This window comes from Triturus cristatus, chromosome 11, assembly GCF_964204655.1.
Source record: "Triturus cristatus chromosome 11, aTriCri1.1, whole genome shotgun sequence".
In the NCBI taxonomy this organism is placed as follows: Eukaryota; Metazoa; Chordata; class Amphibia; order Caudata; family Salamandridae; genus Triturus; species Triturus cristatus.
The window spans coordinates 280,564,713-280,582,927 of record NC_140594.1 but is presented as its reverse complement, the minus strand read 5'-3'; the positions used below and the strand labels follow the sequence as shown (position 1 = coordinate 280,582,927).

The following is an 18,215-nucleotide window of genomic DNA, read 5'->3' as shown; positions in this document are numbered from 1 at the left end:
AGTGGAACCAATGAAATAAGATACACTCGCTTAAGACGGGGAATAAGGGCTGCTGAAAAAATAGGGGATATTTTTGGTGCCATAATACCCTCAGTGGGGGTTATTCTAAATTCACACAAAATCTGGAAACTTTTAACTGTAGTTGATCGACTATCAACTGATACTGCTAGGGTATTTCTGGGTATAGATACTGAAATGGTTGCTGTCCGATCTATGATTTTGCAAAATTGACTTGCTTTAGATGTACTTCTTGCAAAAGAGGAACGAGTCTGTCTCATGTTAAAGGTTCAACAGTGCAAATCTTGGCTTTTATCAGGGACATGTATCCCTGATAAAAGTCAAGATTTGCGGAGATATATCAGCAAAATTATTAACTTAGGAAAATAATTAACTGAACTAAAAGCGGATGGTGCATGGCAATCAATTGGGAAGGGATCCTCATAAGTAGGAAAGTGGTTTGCAACATTGGGAAGGAAGCTTAGTGGAAAGAATAATGACACCTTTACTAACAATTGCTATTGGGTTAATAATATTGATTTGTCATTATTGCAAGCGAACAAAGTTGATAAAGTAAACAGGGGAAAGAAGAGCAAATAAAGCCGAAATTGAACTAGAGGATAGACGATGTGGATACTATGATCAATCTAGATTGAAATAAATGAAGACAACTGCATTTTAAAGTGACATCAGATAAACATCAGATGGTGATAAGATAAATTGTGTGATGGCTTGATTCGCCATCAAATGGGGAATTGATGGCGCGTGGATGTTATCTTGCATCTATTTTGATCAATTTCTACCTAAGAAATTGATTAACAACATTTATTAAATGAACGAGACAAAAAAAAGATATGTTGACCTATTGAGAGAAATATCTGCAAAGTCATGATTCATATACTGCATCGTGAAAGCATGCAGAATGTTGAAAAATGATTATATGCCGATGAAAAATGTTGAAAACCGATAATTTCATTAAAATGCATTTGCGTGTTTATGAGAAAAGATGAAAACAAAAATGTCAGCTAGAAACTTTTTACAGTGACAATATTTTACCGTGTATTAAAATAATTTATCCCATTTAACTGAAATTAAACATGCGTATGGACATTAATGAAGTGTAGAGAATACATATAACCAAGAACTGACAGATTCTTAGAAGGTTTTTGTACCGTGTATAATGAATATATGTTTTGAAAGGTAGCCTACTGAAATAAACTCACATGGCAATATAAAAAAATAATACTGATATACCACATGAAAAGAAGAAAATGTTCTTAGTAGTGCTTAATACTGACTTGTATTACATGAACAAATGCATTTGAATTAACTTGAAAAGCTAAAGCATTCATAAGTGTGTGATGTTTAATAATATTAATATTGTCGTGATTCAGCTGTTCTCCCATTTAGGCCTCAGACAGTCTTCTTTAATTAGCTAACTTTAAATCACGTGAAAGCTGTCACCCAAACCCTATGAAAAAATTCTGTAAAGTTTCCACTTGTGTTCTAGTCAATCAATGGGCTCACTTCTTACTTAAAGCACAATTGATAGAATTTGCAACAAATCTTGTTACGTCCCAGAGAAATGCGCCTGGAAACTGACTGACAACGGATGAGTAAAAGAACCGCCTACTTCCGAGGAGGTTACAAGGCACTAACCAAATGGAATATAATGAACTTAAGAAAAAATGTGAGAAAGGTTTTACCTAATTCTTCCAGATTTGTATATTTTACCTATCATCCAATAAAAGCCCATCGCAAACGACCAATGAAAATCCCATGGGCTGCTGGAATTGATATGTGAAGGGATGTAAACCTAGAAAATATTGGAGTATAAATGCCTAAATTAAGGATGATTCACAGGCTGGCTATTCTGATTTTCTTGCATTCCTTGACTAGCATGCTGTTGGTTTGTCCTTTTATCCATGCAGGTTTCCTTTGTTTTCATTTTCTCTTTTTCTTGCTCATTTCCACTCGTTCTGGGTGGAATAGACTAACAAACTGGACCCTAAACGAACTGTGACTCCATCCTGTGCTACTGCGGCTAGCAAAGGTGTGCAGGGAAATAATTTTTCGGCTGAAAGGTTGCCTTACTCCGTGCTGCAAGGTGGACACAAACTGAATTACCTGAGGACAGAAACTCTAACTACGACATTGATTTGGTTTGTATGAGCATCTACTGAACTTGTAACTTCATGCTAAATAGGTTAAACCACTCTTGGATGAGGAAGATGGTATTGTGCTGTGTGCTTTACTTGGCATTAACAATCCGTTATTAAATCTGATCGTGAAATGTATTTCTGCTCTTACCGCTATTCTTGAGGCATTAGATTAATGTTTTTGCAAGATTATCTCTACCGATTCTGTCTCATTCATTTGGTGATTGTCTTTGTCTCAAGGAATATATATTCATGGCTGGTGTAAGTGTTAAGCTAGAATATATGATCTGAGTCTATCTATTCCAGATCCTCATAGGATAATTGTTGATTCCCCGAGTATTCTAGTCCCTTACAGCTCAACGCAAGATCCATCGGAGGACCTACAAAAAAGGCAATGGTAGTTGGTATCTGAGTTTGAGAGATTTGGATTGGACTAATATAAAGTTAGGAAATATGCCTAGAAATCGGAGTCTAATGTGTAATATGGAAAAATTATCTGAGCAAAACGCTGCAACAACACCATTCGCTGTAAGTACTTTTGTTTTCTACCTGTAAATTACATGGTAATCTTACACAGTAGCTTCTTTCCTCTTTGTATGTAAATGTATTCCCAGGATTACCAGGGTTTGATTGCAGTCCTCATTTCACAAAGTATGGCACACTAGCGCAGTCACTCAGAGTAAACATTACACATCCATAATACTCCAAAAATTTGACCACAGACTACCTAAAGACCTGAATACTAAATACTCATTCCATATATATTAAAACAATTAGCATAACGACTACTTTTGATTTCAGTACCAAGCCTTGAAAAATCTAACAAAGTTTACCAGACCTAGAGGTCTAGTGACTTAAATAATCTACTAGACCTAACTATAATGCTCTTGACCTATAAACTGGTTTCAAATTATGTGCTCCTGGGCAAATATTTTTATTCACTGAGCTGCCATTTTCTTCATTATCACATATGAGAGCACCATCAAATATGCCTGCTGTACAAAAAACTATTTTCTTTGATTTCACTTTTGCTCCATATATAATACAAATCTAGCTAGCTACATATAGGATACACTTGCCTTTTAGTTCCTTAACAGCATTGTTATCAGGGCGGGGGGAGGAATGTTTCTAAAATCATGTTTAAAAAACATCACTTTAAATAAATACATAACCAAAGCATGAAGTGGTAGCACACAGTCATTTGCGGTTTTACTAATAAAACTATGCAGTGTGTAAACCAGGTTTGTGAATCAAGTTTCTGCAAACATTTGTCATATTTCTGAATCAAGTTTCTGCAAATATTTGTCATTTGCACTTCACCAAAAGTGTTCGGATTTGTTTTGCCCCTACTTAAATCTTTTTATCACACTTCTGAAATACAAACAAAAAAGTGCTTTTGTAATCCCAGATTTATTTTGAAATGATTGTACTATTAATTTGCCAGCTATTTACATTTTGTGTGTTAGAAAAAAATACTGACATCCTACAGCCTTTTGTTTCACCATGATTGTCAGACAGGTCACTTGACAAAATCCTCTAACTGTAGTAGCAAAAAGAAAAATAAACACAATTTTCCAAGATAAGCAGCAAATAGTAAAAAGACAAACTGACATTTGACCTCTGCCCTAGAACAGACAGCAAATGTGTCAAGACAAAAACAAGATTTAAAAAGGCATCTTTAATGCTCATTCACTTTCTGAATAAACAGAACACCTGTTCCTTTCCAGCTCACAGTTCACTGCCAGAAGGGACCGGTATGTCCTAAAAATAGCTCGACCTGATAAAATCTGACTACCATAGGGAGTTTTTCTAGGCATGAGCACTTATTCTTGTCTACTTCTTCGCAATTAGTAGAACATGGATTGATTACAAAAACAAAGAGGTCAAAGCTGTGCTTAACTCTATAACGGCACGTGTATCTCCAAACCCAGAAGAACACGTAGGGGTAGTGTAGTTGATAAAACGTTGTAACTCCCTATTTTCTGGACTTCTGTATCATTTTGGAAAATTTTATGAAATTAAAAGTATTTATACCGCACTTTATGCTGCTGATATTATATGCACTAAACAGAGGAAAGGCCTAACCAGTGAGCAAAAAATTAAAAGGGGGACAATGGTGGTTTGGCCCCTATTAGTGAGATCGCAGCTATTGGGATGGTAATGTGCCCTGCATGGAAAACGGGCACGTACCCCTGGCAGCGAGTACCCAACTGCATATGAAACCGGTATCCTGACTTTTTGTTTGCCACTGCAATCATGCTAATTTAGCATGTGCACAGATTCCTAGGTCTCTCTATGGTAAAGTGACATCCAGAACGTATTCCATTACCAGGAGGGGTGCCCCAGCGGGCCCGCGTACTTGACGAAGGACTACCAGCCATGCCCTAAGTAAGTCTCATAAAGCAGTGGTGGCAGCATACTGGGTTTGTACAATGCCTAGTATGACCAGCTCACATTTCAGTGTCAAACGACAGCACGATCCAAGGACCACCCTCTTGTGTAACGCTTCACTTTCATATGAACCCCAGCTCCGTGTGTTGACAATCTGTTTATGTGCAGCGCATGTGTAGCACATGCAATATTGCAGGACCCTGTATGTGGTGAAGGTCCGACTACTGGGAGGCAGTGCTTGTAATGGCACAGTAAATGTCACACTGATTGACTGGGGTGTGCAGAACGTTGAACTGAAAGGCCTGCACTGCCAGCAGCATTTGCACATTAAAAAGAAGTCCCTCAATCAAGGCCGCAAGAAGGCTTGGAAAAGAGTCCTCTCTTCCTCCCACTAAAATAATGAGCATGGGAAGAGAGACATGAACAGCGAGCATGGACATAAGATACTGTTAACTAATATAAAGAGAGGCATTTAGCAGTCACAAGAAAGACTGTACCTTCTGTTATGCAAACGGAGTGATACACTTTTCACTCCGCAAAGCAACAAGTGCTTACCTATTCCTAGCAATATGCCAATCGAATAGCCATTTTTCCTACCCAACCATAACAGTTTTCCCTTCAACCACTGTGAAGTGACATTGACATGTTCCAGCTGTTTTTCTTTGCGGTGGAAGCTTTATGGCGATGGCATTGTTAGATAACATTTCCACCAGTCGTTGCAGAATATCTTTAAATTGTGATGGTATACAACAAGCGACACAGCTACACTTTAGGTATGTGGATGCAGTCATTTCTGGTGGCAAATCAGACCCAAAAGTACCACCACACTCTAATTAAGTTGGTATTTTCTCCAGACCCTAAACTTAACCAATCCCCAAACAGCCTGTAACCTCACCGTCCAATCAATAGTCATATCAGTAACTGAATATGGAAATGCTATGATCACTGCACTCTCTAAAACATGACTAGCGCCTCTCAATGCTACTCATTATTCTGATCCCAGACTATTCTGAAATACAAAAATAGTTTAGCACATCACCCCTGTTCAGCCCCCTAAAATGGCTGAATCAAGAAACCTACAAAACAGACCACATCATTTATGAAGTCCCCTACATGAGCACTCCTAGATGGCAGAGGTCCATAGCACTACACTTTTAGTATCAACCTGCACTTAGATTGACAACCACTGCATCAGCAAGGTAAGTAGATGTAGAGTTGGAATAGTCAACATACACTTCCCCATATATGCTCACCTTGACAGACACTGATTAGTGTGGAGTTGATTTACAGGCCGGTCAGCATTACTGAACTCTATGTTCAAGCATCAAATAATAAAATACTTCCCAGATATTTAGTACAAAAGCTATAAAAAATAAAGTTAAAAAAGTATCTGTGGTTAAAAAAGCACAGTGCGCAGCAAATCTCCCCTTCGTATCGAAACCTCGCTATAGAAAGACAATGACTCGAATTTGCTAATTCTCTGGCAATGCCCCTGCAATTTGGAATGTCCTCCGCCGTCCTTTTAACAAGCCCATCTCAGTCTGCTCAGGCTCATCTCTCATAACAAATCGACTTAATAAACATTTTTTTCATCCCTAATTATACCTCTTCCTTTTCACATTCTTTTGTAATGTTGATCAAAACATTGCCGTGTTTATCTTTGCGTGCCTTGTATTGAAGTTCATGCTCATATTTTCCCTTGGATGTGCAGGGAATGAGGTTGATCCAGCTGGAATCCGAATCTGGAAGCTATTATTGCTCTGTGCCAGCCACAGTGAAAAATGCTGACTTTGTCCTACACACGGGCACATTCTGCCATGCCGAACTTTGTGATTAGATCATCCACCTAATGGGAGGAGAGAGGTTTCTTATGTTCACTTCCAACTGAGCACAATGCAAATGACTGTTAGGAAGTTTCATCATTAACCTTTTTGGTCTAGTCTCCTCCTGGCTGGGAGCCAACGGGAGATTAACTCTTGATGCCATTGTGGGAAACAAAGACACTAAGCTTTGCTTTACAAGAGCTTAAGAGAAACTATGACTTTTTCCCCCAATATATGTAAGGGAAATGCATACACTGTAATAATGTCAGCTGTATCTGTCTAGGGGGAGGTGTTTGTCCTAATAACCATTTATAAAGCACTAATTTATTTCAGTTTATTGCATTTTTATAGAGCTACTCATTCCAGTGTAGGATGTCAGAGCACTTACATCACACAGACATTATACATGGCCCATGAATCATACAAGTGTGTAGGCAATATAGAGGAAATGTTACACAAGACAATAAGGGTTACAGGGCGTGGGACTCGCATAGAAGCCATACTGGTAGGCAATAAAAGGGAAGAGCACAAGTAAGGATTTAATAGGTGTGTGGGGGTCTGCATACAGTGGCTGGAGTGGTCCGCACTAGTAAGTCTCTATTACAACCCTAAGGAGCTATTTTAGCAACCATAGACTAATGGAAGATGGATGGAAAAAAATATGGTTGTAAACCAAAGGCCTCCTGTTGACATGCAGCTCCCTGATGCCAGTTCAAGACTCACTATAGCGTATTACAAGGACTGTAACTTATGACCTGAGAGTAATACAATGATCTCTTCAACAAAAGCAGCAACCCACTGATCTATCTACATCAAATATAAATCTGACGTGCATGCTAAATATTATGCTTTGAAGCAGGCACATTAACCCCCTAAGTTATTTTCTGACAAGTCAAATCCGTGACCAGGCTGCATACTGATCTCTCCACTGAGTGCAGTAATCACCAGTTATGTTACCATTGTTACAACCCGGAAATTGCTGGCTAATGCTGTACAAAAATCTCTGCAGCAGATGCCTTAACCATCTGGGATATTTAAAAAAAAATGCAGCTTGTTTGTGACAAATGAAGTAAGACAAAACTGATTTCCTGTCACATTTGTCCTGGTTACCCACTTCTTTGGGACAGAGATTTTAAAAAATAAACGTATATGCGGAGTGTCAAATTCCTGTGCTCGTGACTTCATGCCTCCACTTTCTGCTTCCACACTATGACCCCAAATGTATGGGACACCAAAATAAAATGATCCCTTCCCGGCAATGGAAGTATGTTAGCTACCTTTTTAAGGGTATGATTTGCGCTATATCAATAATTAAATACCCCTGCTCATGGCTTTTTACCATCAGCTCTCAATTTTCTTTAAACCCTCCCCAAAATTTCCATTACTTCATGTTTTTTCAAACTCCCCTTTGATTATTTTTATGCATGTATGTATGTGTGTATGTTAAGGTATTTACACTGCGTGATCTGAGCTAAGAAGCAATATAGTGCTGATCAATGGGCGAGAGTTAAGGGGTGCCTTTGCAGATCGTTCACAGCGCAGCCTGCGAGTTCGTAATATGATAGTATACCGGTGTCATACTAGCATCCACACCCCGATATCTTCCCTCATCTCGTATTTTCTTCCAGCATGCCTCCGTCTCCCCATCACCCCCTCTTCCCATACTAGAATACTCCACTCCGTGTACTTCCCTCAAACCCCACGTGTCAATCCCCAATTTTCTTTCCCTAAACCCTAGTCACCCACACCCCAGTTTTCCCTCCCTAGACTCCTACCCGCCACCTCACCCCATCAATGAATCCCGAGAGCCCTCGATCCTTGTTCCCACACTACAAGTCCCAAGCCATCCCCAGCATCCTCAACCCCTGGGCACTCCAACGCCTGCCCCCTCCCCAAACCCCGTAAACCCCCTCCCCCCAATTTGCTATCCCTCCCCACCTTACCTCACCCCTCAGCCTCCCATTCACCCCATCTCAAAATCCTCACCAACTAATCCCAGGACCTCCTTTTTCCCCGAGATGCAGGACTCCACAAAAGCCACAGTTTCTCCCAACCCTCCCATCGCCCACGTCCCACCAAACTTTACCCCACTGCTTGCCTCCACCAAGACCCTCAATACCTGGTGCGCTGGGGCAGAAGGAGCAGTTTGATCAGTGAGTGAGTGCACCGCCAGAGGCCAGACTTCTGGAGGCTCAACACCCGCACCCGGTGCTCCATCAGCTGCAACTCCATTCTGACACTCCAGCACCGCTTCGCGTGCTGCCTTCACCCTACCCCGGGCGTACTTCACCGCCGCCACCCGTCCGCTCTAGAAGGCAGTGCGCCTGCCTCGTGCTCCAGCAGCAAAAGCCCCAGATCCTCCAGGATACGGATCTGGAGCCCCCACGAACCCAGGGAGGCCTTTCCGACACTCCGCGGAGCCAGCAGCGTGACGCAGGAACCACCCACAGGGGCGGGGCCAGAGACGATGAGCATCATTGGACGTGGCTACGCTCGTTCTGTGATCTGAGTGGCTAGGTCTAAGAGGGCGTTGTCTTCACCGAGGTTGCATCAGCGAGAGGCAGGGTTCAGATGGACGTGCCTCTGCTCAATATTCATTAGATGGATGGTGTCACGAATGACGAGCGGCCGAAATGTCTAGACTGTGATATCAAAGCGGGACCTTCCAAGTTCCAACATGCTGTAGCCAACGAAGGCACCGGCCTACAGCCACCCTGTGATTAGGATGGTTCGGGACTTTTGCTCTGCTACAATATAGCTTGTAATTTATAGTGTAACAGATGTAGAAGGAACTAACGTCTTCAGCAGAGGGGGTGGCTAACCTCACGTCCACGATTTTCCCTCAAAATGCAGCTATGTCACTGCCGCTCGTCTGGTGATAAAAAAAACACAATATTGTATTATATGTATTGTAGCGGTCTAGTTGTTGGCTGCCCCGATTGAGTAGAGACCCCAACCCGGAACCTCATGCCTACATTGTATCACCTTCTGGCCAGGCGTGGCCAGAAGGCTTTAAATAAAGGGACCGGGGTCGCTCGGGACTTCTGGTCCATACCAGTGACTCGAGTGTCTGTGTCCATCATTACGACGTCCCGATTTATTCATTATTATATGTACATGTAACCCCCCCTGTTCCAGGGCCCAACACTGGCGACGAGGGTGTAGGCATTCGAAACCCCTCACCTCTGCTGCGGATCATCTCTGCTGATCGAGATTCCTGCTCTGACTGCCCGGTGGTTCCTGCCACGTGATGTCCGCACTGTTGGCGGATCGGCCTGCGAGGTGTCACCCGCGGGCGGTTCAAGGTGTGCTCTGCCATCGCTCCCTGCACTGCGGCAATGAACCTGTCAGCGACGCTCCAGCTCGTGCTTCTCCTAGGCCCCACGCGGTGTCTGGACGCGTGTTGAGGCCTGCGCTCCTCGTGGAGGGGCACGCATGCGCGGAAGAGACCTTCGCCTGCCTGGAGCGGAAGGCGCGTCCGAGGCAGCGGCTGCGCACGGAAACCCCCAGCGATGCTCGTCTGTCGAGTACTGGCAAAGGACACGCCCAAAAGACACAAATACAACAAAAGAAAACAAGCATTGGCAAAAGAAAATAAAAAGAGAGTCACCGGAGTGCCATCAAGCACTGGTAAAAGGGAACACTGCCATACCAACAAACACTGGCAAAAGGGCCACAGGAAAGCCCACCACAGCCCACAGGGGAGGACACCAGTGAGCACCAAGCATGGCAACATCCAACATACCAAAGAAACAATAGGTGGGAGAGTGAGGTGCTGCAGGAAGACCAGGGAATTGTGGAAAAGAGAAAAAAGAAAGGGGACAGATAAGGAGATACGTAACAACAAAATCACAGGCAGTAGCAGGCACAGTCAAGCCAGAAAAGGGTGCCACGAAGCACAGCCATGACAGACCAAGCAGGGGCAGCAGCGGCCCCACTGCAAGCAGCAGCGGCAGCTTCAGCAACGCCGGTGCATTCCCAGCTGAGCGCGCTACCACCGTTCAGCGAACTAATTGATCCCGCCACTGCATCACCAAGGTGGAACGTGTGGGTTGGCCGGCTGGACAATTACTTCACCGCAGCCAGAGAAACAGATGGCGCCGTCAAGAGGTCGTTGCTGCTACACTTCGCAGGGGATGAGATACACAAGCTTTTCAAGCACCTACCGAACACGGGGCCCCCATAGATTACGACACAGCAGTGAGGGCACTCAATGCCCATTTTGACCCGCAACTAAACCCCGATTATGAACGTTTTAAATTGCGGCAGGCCCGTCAAAGAGAAGGAGAGTCAATGGATGCGTTCCACGCACGCTTGAGAGAGTTAGCCAGCACGTGCACGGAGGATGATCCAGTCAAGGAAGTGCGCGCGCAGCTCATCCAAGGGAGCCGAAACAAAACGTTGAGGACGCTCATCCTCCGACAACCCAGGATCTCATTGGAAGACATGCTTGTCCTAGCACGGTCACATGACCTGTCTGAGGTCCGGTCCACAGCGATGGAAGCGGCGCTCATTCCCACAGCGAGTTCAGCAGTGGCCATCAAGACGGAACGGGTGGATGCAGCGTACACCTCAGGGCGTGGCAGCAGAGGGCGGTGGCCCACAAGGAGGCAGCGCCGGTCGCAGTGCGGATATTGCGGCAAAGAAGAGCACGCCCCGAACGAGTGCCCGGCCCGAGGGAAGACGTGCTCAAAGTGCGGGATTCCGAACCACTTCTCCAGTGTGTGCCGAGGGGGCATGCGGAACAGAGGGAGTGCCGGACGACGACCACCGACGAAAGCAGTGAGACACCTCTCGCTTAAAGAACCTGACACGGCACGAACGCTGAAGGTGTCCCCGCAGCACAGAGGATACCTTGAAGACCTGTCCACTGATGAGGAAGAGGAATGCCTCCTCATATCATTCGCAAGTGATCTAAAACGGAGGCGACGTCCTCAACCGACGTGTGCAATCGAGATCGCAGGATCCCCCATCACGGCCCTAATTGACACTGGAGCCTCGGTCAATGTGATGGGGAGCCAACATTATAAGAGACTAAACCCAAGACCCCAGCTCACACCGTCCAAGGTAAAAATCCTGACGTTTGGAAGTTAGAAGCCTCTGCCGCTAAAAGGGAAAATGACGGTGCAAGTGAAGTCAGAAAGTCATGAAGTAACAACTACATTCCACGTGGTTGACAGAGAAGCAGACATCCTCGTGGGGAGTCACACCGCGGAAGACCTAAGCCTGGTGATGTTCGCAAATGCGGTAAGAGTACTTCAGACAGAAGACATCCTGGAACTGTTTCCACAGTTGTTCAAAGGGCTAGGGAGCATGAAACGACCTCCGGTGCGACTGCACATTGACACGTCGGTGAAACCCGTGGCCTTAAGGCACAGACGTATCCCATTCCATCTACGGCCGTTGGTGGAGCAAGAGTTAATCAAACTTGAACAACAAGGGGTGATAGAGAAAGTTACCGGACCCACCCCCTGGGTGTCACCCATGGTAATCGCTGAGAAGCAGAAACAGTCCAGACAAATCAGGCTCTGTATAGACATGCGCATGCCTAACCAGGCAATACGACGGGAGAGGCATTTGACACCAACCGTAGATCACATCCTTGCGGATCTCAATGGGTCCCGGTGGTTTTCTAAACTAGACCTCAACGCAGGATGCCACCAGTTGAAGTTGGCTGAGGAAAGCAGGTACATAACTACTTTCTCGACACACCTGGGACTCAGACGGTACAAAAGACTAAATTTCGGAATATCCTCGACTGCCGAAATCTTCCAAAACGCATTCCGGGAAGTCCTGTCAGGGCTTCAAGGGGTATTAAATGTTCATTCAGCAACTTTGGAAGACCATCACCGGCGGCTCAGAGCCACGCTCCATCGCCTCGCGGAACACGGGGTGACTCTACACAAAGAGAAGTGCCAGTTCTTCAAAAAGACTATTGAATTCTTTGGATATGTTTTCAGCCAAGAGGGTGTTAAAGTGGACCCCCGGAAGTCGCAAGCAATTCAACTAGCTCCAGCCCCCACAACGGCGTTAGAAGTTCGAAGTTTTCTAGGTATTCAACATGCTGTGGGAGATTTATACCCAACCTCGCAACGGTCGCAGAGCCATTGCAAAACTTAACCAAGAAAGACAGCGTGTGGAAGTGGGGCCCAGAAGAACAGGAAGCCTTCAGCAAGGTAAAATCCACATTACTAGAAAAGACGACTATGGCATATTTCGACACAAAGCGACCAACTGAACTAATAGTGGACGCTAGCCCCGTAGGCCTTGGAGTGCTGCTGTTCCCGGAAACAAATCCAGGAACATGGGTCCCACTAGCGTTCGCCAGTAAATCCCTGATGGCAACGGAGACAAGATACTCCCAAATTGAACGGGAAGCGCTGGCCATCAAGTGGGCCTGCAACCATTTTCACCTATATCTGAGCGGACATCCGTTCCGCGTGGTAACGGATCACCAGCCCCTTGTCCCGTTATTCAGAGGAACGGCACCCCACCCACCGCCGCGGAACGAACGGTGGGCGATCCAACTCCAGCATTACCAATTTGATCTTGTATACAGGCCTGGTGCCAAAAATCCAGAGGATTTCTTGTCACGCCACCCAGCCGCTGCCCCAGAAGAAACCCACGACCAAGAGCAACTGACGGAGGAGTTTGTCAGCATGATCACCCAGTGGGCGTGCCCAAAAGCCCTAACTCTGTCAGAGATTGAATCACATACCCAGTCCGACAAGGTTCTGAAGAAGGTGCTGGAAGCGATACAAAAAGGTTTGTGGGCTGGGTTTCTCCAGGACGTCAGTGGATGGAACGAAACGGACCAAGCTCGCCTCGGGAAGGTGTGGCGAGTCCATGAGGAAATGAGCGCTGCAGCTAGCGGGATGGTGTTAAGAGGCTCACGCATTGTCATGCCCCTACCCTCCAGGACCAAGTGACTGCCCTAGCCCATGAGGGTCATCAAGGCACCAGACGGATGAAAGCCAGGTTGAGGGAGAAGATCTGGTTCCCAAATCTAGAAGAAGCCATAGAAGATTTCGTACGCAGGTGCCGGGCTTGTCAGCTGACAGGATGCTTGCTCGGAAGCTCAAGCTCCGGTGATTACAGAAGAACCGGCTCCGTCACCCTGGTCGTGGATCAGTCTCGATTTTGGAAGATTCCCCGATGGGCGAGTGACAGCCGTTCTGATAGATGGGTACACGAAATATCCAGTGGTGGAAGTACTACCGTCGACCGTGCTCAACCACCTACTACCAATGCTGGACAAGACGTTCGCACTCTTCGGACTACCGTATGTGGTCAAAACAGACAATGAACCCCCATTCCAAGGGCACGAGTTCAGGGACTTTCTGGCATGCCTAGGCGTCAAACATCACCGCATCACGCCGCAGAGGCCGCAAGCAAACGGAGAGGCCAAAAGGTTCATGCGGACGCTGAACAAAGTGTTACGGATATCTGTGGCTGAACAGTCCAACCCGGAAGTCACGCTTCAAAGGTTCCTGCGGGAATATCGGAGCACTCCACACTGCACCACTCAAAGGTCTCCGTGGTCACTGATGCTAGCTGGGCAACGGCGGGACAACATCCCCGTAGCAGATAACTGGGAGCCTGAACCTTATGATCCCGCGGGCACGCAGGCAAGGAGACTAGCCAACAATGAAAGGGTGAGCAGGAGGAGATGATCACAGGTTCGGCCGATGACACCAGGCTGCGTCATTCTTGTGAGAAATCGTCGTAGCGGAGGGAAATTCCGCACACCTTATGAACCAGGACTGTGGCTAGTCAAGGGCGTGAAGGGCACCACGGCAGTAACAGCCGAAAGAGATGGGGAAGTCATCACTCAAAACATTTCGTGGTTCAAGAGGGTGCCTGACTCAAGAGTAGAGAGACCAATGGTCGAGGAAGTCCCCTGCAGGGACCATAGTCAGCTAGGCGGAAGCCATAGCGCGACAAGCAGCCCGAGTATGAGCGGAGCGGGTCAGTAGAGTCCCAGGGATCTTAGACCAGAAGAAAGGCCACCCGTAGAAGAACCAGCAAACCCAAGAGATGACAACCAACAGCATCGGTATAATCTGAGACCCCATCCGAAGCCCAATCAAAGGCTCACTGACTATGTGTGTTAATCTCATTTTGTTGATTCAGACTGATTTGGGATGGGATGTAGTGGTCTAGTTGTTGGCCGCCCCGATTGAGTAGAGACCCCAACCCGGAACCTCACGTCTACATTGTATCACCTTCTGGCCATGGGTGGCCAGAAGGCTTTAAATAAAGGGACCGGGGTTGTTCGGTTCTTCCGGTCCATACCAGTGACTCGAGTGTCTGTGTCCATCATTACAACGTCCCGATTTATACATTATTATATGTACATGTAACCCCCCCCCGTTCCAGGGCCCAACATGTATGAATTAGTATATGTACAATGATAACTACCTGTATGAGGGCTGTTATGCTTGTCCACAGGGGTAGCACGCTGTGGATGTGCAGCCCTGCCTAGCACCACGTATCCGGGGTTAAACGAACGCATTTTAGTGCGGGTGCCCACATCCCTGCACTAAAATGCATCAGTCACGCATATTATAGCACTGTGGAACCACCCTCGGGGCGCACTGGTGCACTACAAAGAGCTGTAGCGAGCTGTGTTGGCAGTGAGTGAGTGTGCTCAGTAAAAATACACTGGCTTGCCACAATCGTGTTTCCTTTTATTCTGTAAGTCATCACACATCATCAATTAAGACCTCAGGTATGCGGCCTGCACAGGGAAACATTATCACTCACAATTAAGCCGAGCGCAGCTATCAACATAGTACGTGGTCTTATCAGTGCAGCTGGTCATGTTCATAAACATTATACAGTTTGGATCCAGCAGTACCCGTGCGCAGATCGGGAGCAGGGCTTTGCTTATTGTTGTTTTCCGGCAGGGCAACTGATCCTGTGACCGTGCAGTGTCTCATTAACACCCGGAGTAACTTTATATTTCATCCACTCAACTGCAGTCCACGGACTAACAGCTGTTGTGCACTGAGCACTGAGAGAGCCTCTGCCTGCCTAGATGCACTCAACGCCGCCTGCAGTGAGCACCACAGCAACTTCCTACGGGTCAGACTGTTGATCATACAAATTCGAAAAAGTAAAAGACAAGATATCAGAAAGGAGCAATAATATATAAAAAAAAAATGCAGATTTTTTTAGAAAGGCACAATTTTAATCAATCTCCATGACATGGGGCGGCTCCTCCTTAATGGCGGAGGATTGTTGCCCCAATCGTCAGAGTCAGTCACAGAAAAATAAAATGATAATGAAACAATATCATTTTATTTTTCCTTGACTGATTTTGACATGCTGGGCCATGACAGGCAGGCGGTGGCACTTAGAAGTGTGCATGTATGTTTGGCCGGCCGTCCTAGGCTGGCCAAACATACCATGCGCACTTCTGTTTCTCCGGGTGTGTTTACAGCTGGGTTGGAGAAATGCTGCAGGCTCACAGGCAGTGCCTGAGCGGCAGAGCAAGCCGCTTAGACCAATCCTAGCACTGCTCTCCTAGACCAGCTCCAGGATTGGCTGAGCAGTTCCTGTCTTCGCCCCTGCCCGCCCGTCCGTCCCTCCCACGCACCCCCACCTTCGTGTTGTGGCAGCCGCCACTGTCCATGACTATTTGTCGAGAGCTAACGATTTCTCTACATCTTGCAATATTGACACACACAGAGAGCAGCAGAGTTCCAGACCAATACCAGGTGTACAAGCGTCAGTAAGGTCCTGTGCACGCTAGTCTCCACAGAGAACCTGAACACTGCATGCTCTTAATGCTAACTACTGTTTTATACCTAGACAAGCTCCAATTATAAGATGTTTGGTGCATTAATCAAACTCTATTTCCCTTATCCCAGTTTATAAATATCAGATAGTCATCAAAACATTTCAGATAGGAAAAGTACTAATTCAAGGTTACATACTATGCCTTTAAGTCTATTGTCTTTGGGCATCAATATAAATCCCGCAAAGTTATAGATTACCGCACACATTTCTTAATGATGAATGCTGTATAAACGGTTAGCTATTTATCTAATGTACCTCGAGAATGGAGAGGCTTGAAAGTGCAAGAAAAATCTTGCTCTGGAGTGTTGAATAAAATGCATCTGTGGTGATTATTTGCACCAGGGAACGAGTCTGCACTATACATATTGTAACAGCCCTACCAAGTGCTATAAATTCAATAATATTTCCTGCATTCCTTCACTGCAACAATATCACACCATTTTGAGAGCCCCGGTTAGCTCAACAGCAGTTGTCGTTTGTAAGTCACCCAGTGTTAGAGTCTTTCTCATCCTACTGACAAATAGCTTTTGACAGTCAACATTTAGATGCTACCAGTGTCTTCCTCCCGGATAGATGATTAGGAGTAGAAGATGTTCACAGCTGTCATGGTGTGCAATGTTTTTAGCGGCAGATTGTTGGTGCTCTCTACTATGTGCAGAAACAGGTAACTTTAAATTCAATGACAGTATGCCAACAGTGGATATCACTACCTCAGTGCACATAATTACATTTGAACAAAAAGTATGTAGCACTTATTCATAGAGCTTTATGTTGAGCCACAGGGGACTCACTCACTTATAAGGTGCACAATGTTCACACATAAGCACACTTAATCCCTGATAATGTCACACATGACTAAACTGGAAACTTGGCAGCTATGGTTGTGTTTTGAGAAGAGTGTTTGTCGTTTGGTTGAGCCTATGTCAGAAGTGTTTCTTTGTCCTGCATGATGATCATTAAGTTATGGTTATCATGTTATGGGATGCAGCACTTAGCTGTATGATTGGTGAGGAAGTGTGAGACATAGTCGTGCATTTTTATATAATGTGTGCTATGCTGCAGGTCTGATTAACTTTGCAGCCCCCTTTATTGTGCTGAAAGGTAAGCTTCTTTTTTTTTCCCAATCAGATTTCCGATGCTGTCTGAGGCAAAAGACAACCCGCTCTGTATTGTTATGGATAAGGACAAGACAACACTCAGGGCAACACGCGAGGAGGAAGAATGGGGCTAAGAGCGACAGATCTCCCTGACTATACTGTGTTACAGTCCTCCCTTTTATTACTGTAATACGAAGTGTGAATTGAAGAGATTTGCCAAGATGAAATGTGTTATCATTGTGATGTCCTCAGTGGCGTGTCACAAGGAATATGCCATCCAGCCAGGGGTAGACCCAATGCTCCTGTGTGAATGAACACAGTGGTTGGATCTGGATGATGTGGCGAGTGTTAATAAAAGGCAGGGCCCAGTGCAAGCCTGTGTCTCTTCCTTGAACGCTCAACAGGGCATGTGTGTTTTTTGTTCATGTGGCAGGTGGGCTGTGGCACCAAAAAAGGGTGACAAGGGTGGGTTGGATACCTGTTGGAATCTGCCTTTGTGTCCCAAGCGAGATGAGCTCCTGTGGTTCTGTTTCCCCACAATCCAGCCCTGTGGAGGCAGGCCCTGAGGCACCAGAACAACAATGCGTCTGCTGCCACCAGGGGCATAAGTGGGGAGTGACTGTCCTTGCTGCTGAGTTTGCCCATAGTGAAAGTATGGGTAGTGGCAGGCCATCAAGGGACTGCCAAACGACGACTCAAAGGCATGCAACGGAGGAAATGGTGCCACTAGGGGGTATTTGGAATAGGCAACACTACAAGCCATGCCAGGAGAAGAGTGCTGTTACACCTGACAACCTCCAGAGGAAGCCTCAACCTACAAGGGCCTGTCAAAAAGGGTACATGTGAGTAAGTTATCATGAGTATCCCACCTGCATATACATAGTGTAGGAAAGTTGGATCCCTCTAGCATAGTTACCACCCCTTTTTGCTTGGTGTCAGTGTGT

At 45.7% G+C, this 18,215-nt stretch overlaps 1 protein-coding gene across 2 annotated transcripts in view; it reads right to left on the bottom strand.

The window, feature by feature from the left end:
• Nucleotides 1-8,830, bottom strand: part of CASTOR1 (cytosolic arginine sensor for mTORC1 subunit 1) — a 163,761-nt gene extending 154,931 nt beyond the window's left edge. The window contains exon 1 of one of the 2 annotated variants that reach the window (XM_085633254.1): nucleotides 8,490-8,830. In XM_085633254.1, coding sequence (XP_085489380.1) covers nucleotides 8,490-8,602 — 113 coding nt within the window. In that variant the 5' untranslated portion in view covers nucleotides 8,603-8,830. The remainder of the gene's footprint in view (nucleotides 1-8,489) is intronic. The other variant, XM_085633255.1, reaches the window with a different exon arrangement.
• Between the last annotated feature and the right edge of the window lie 9,385 nt (nucleotides 8,831-18,215).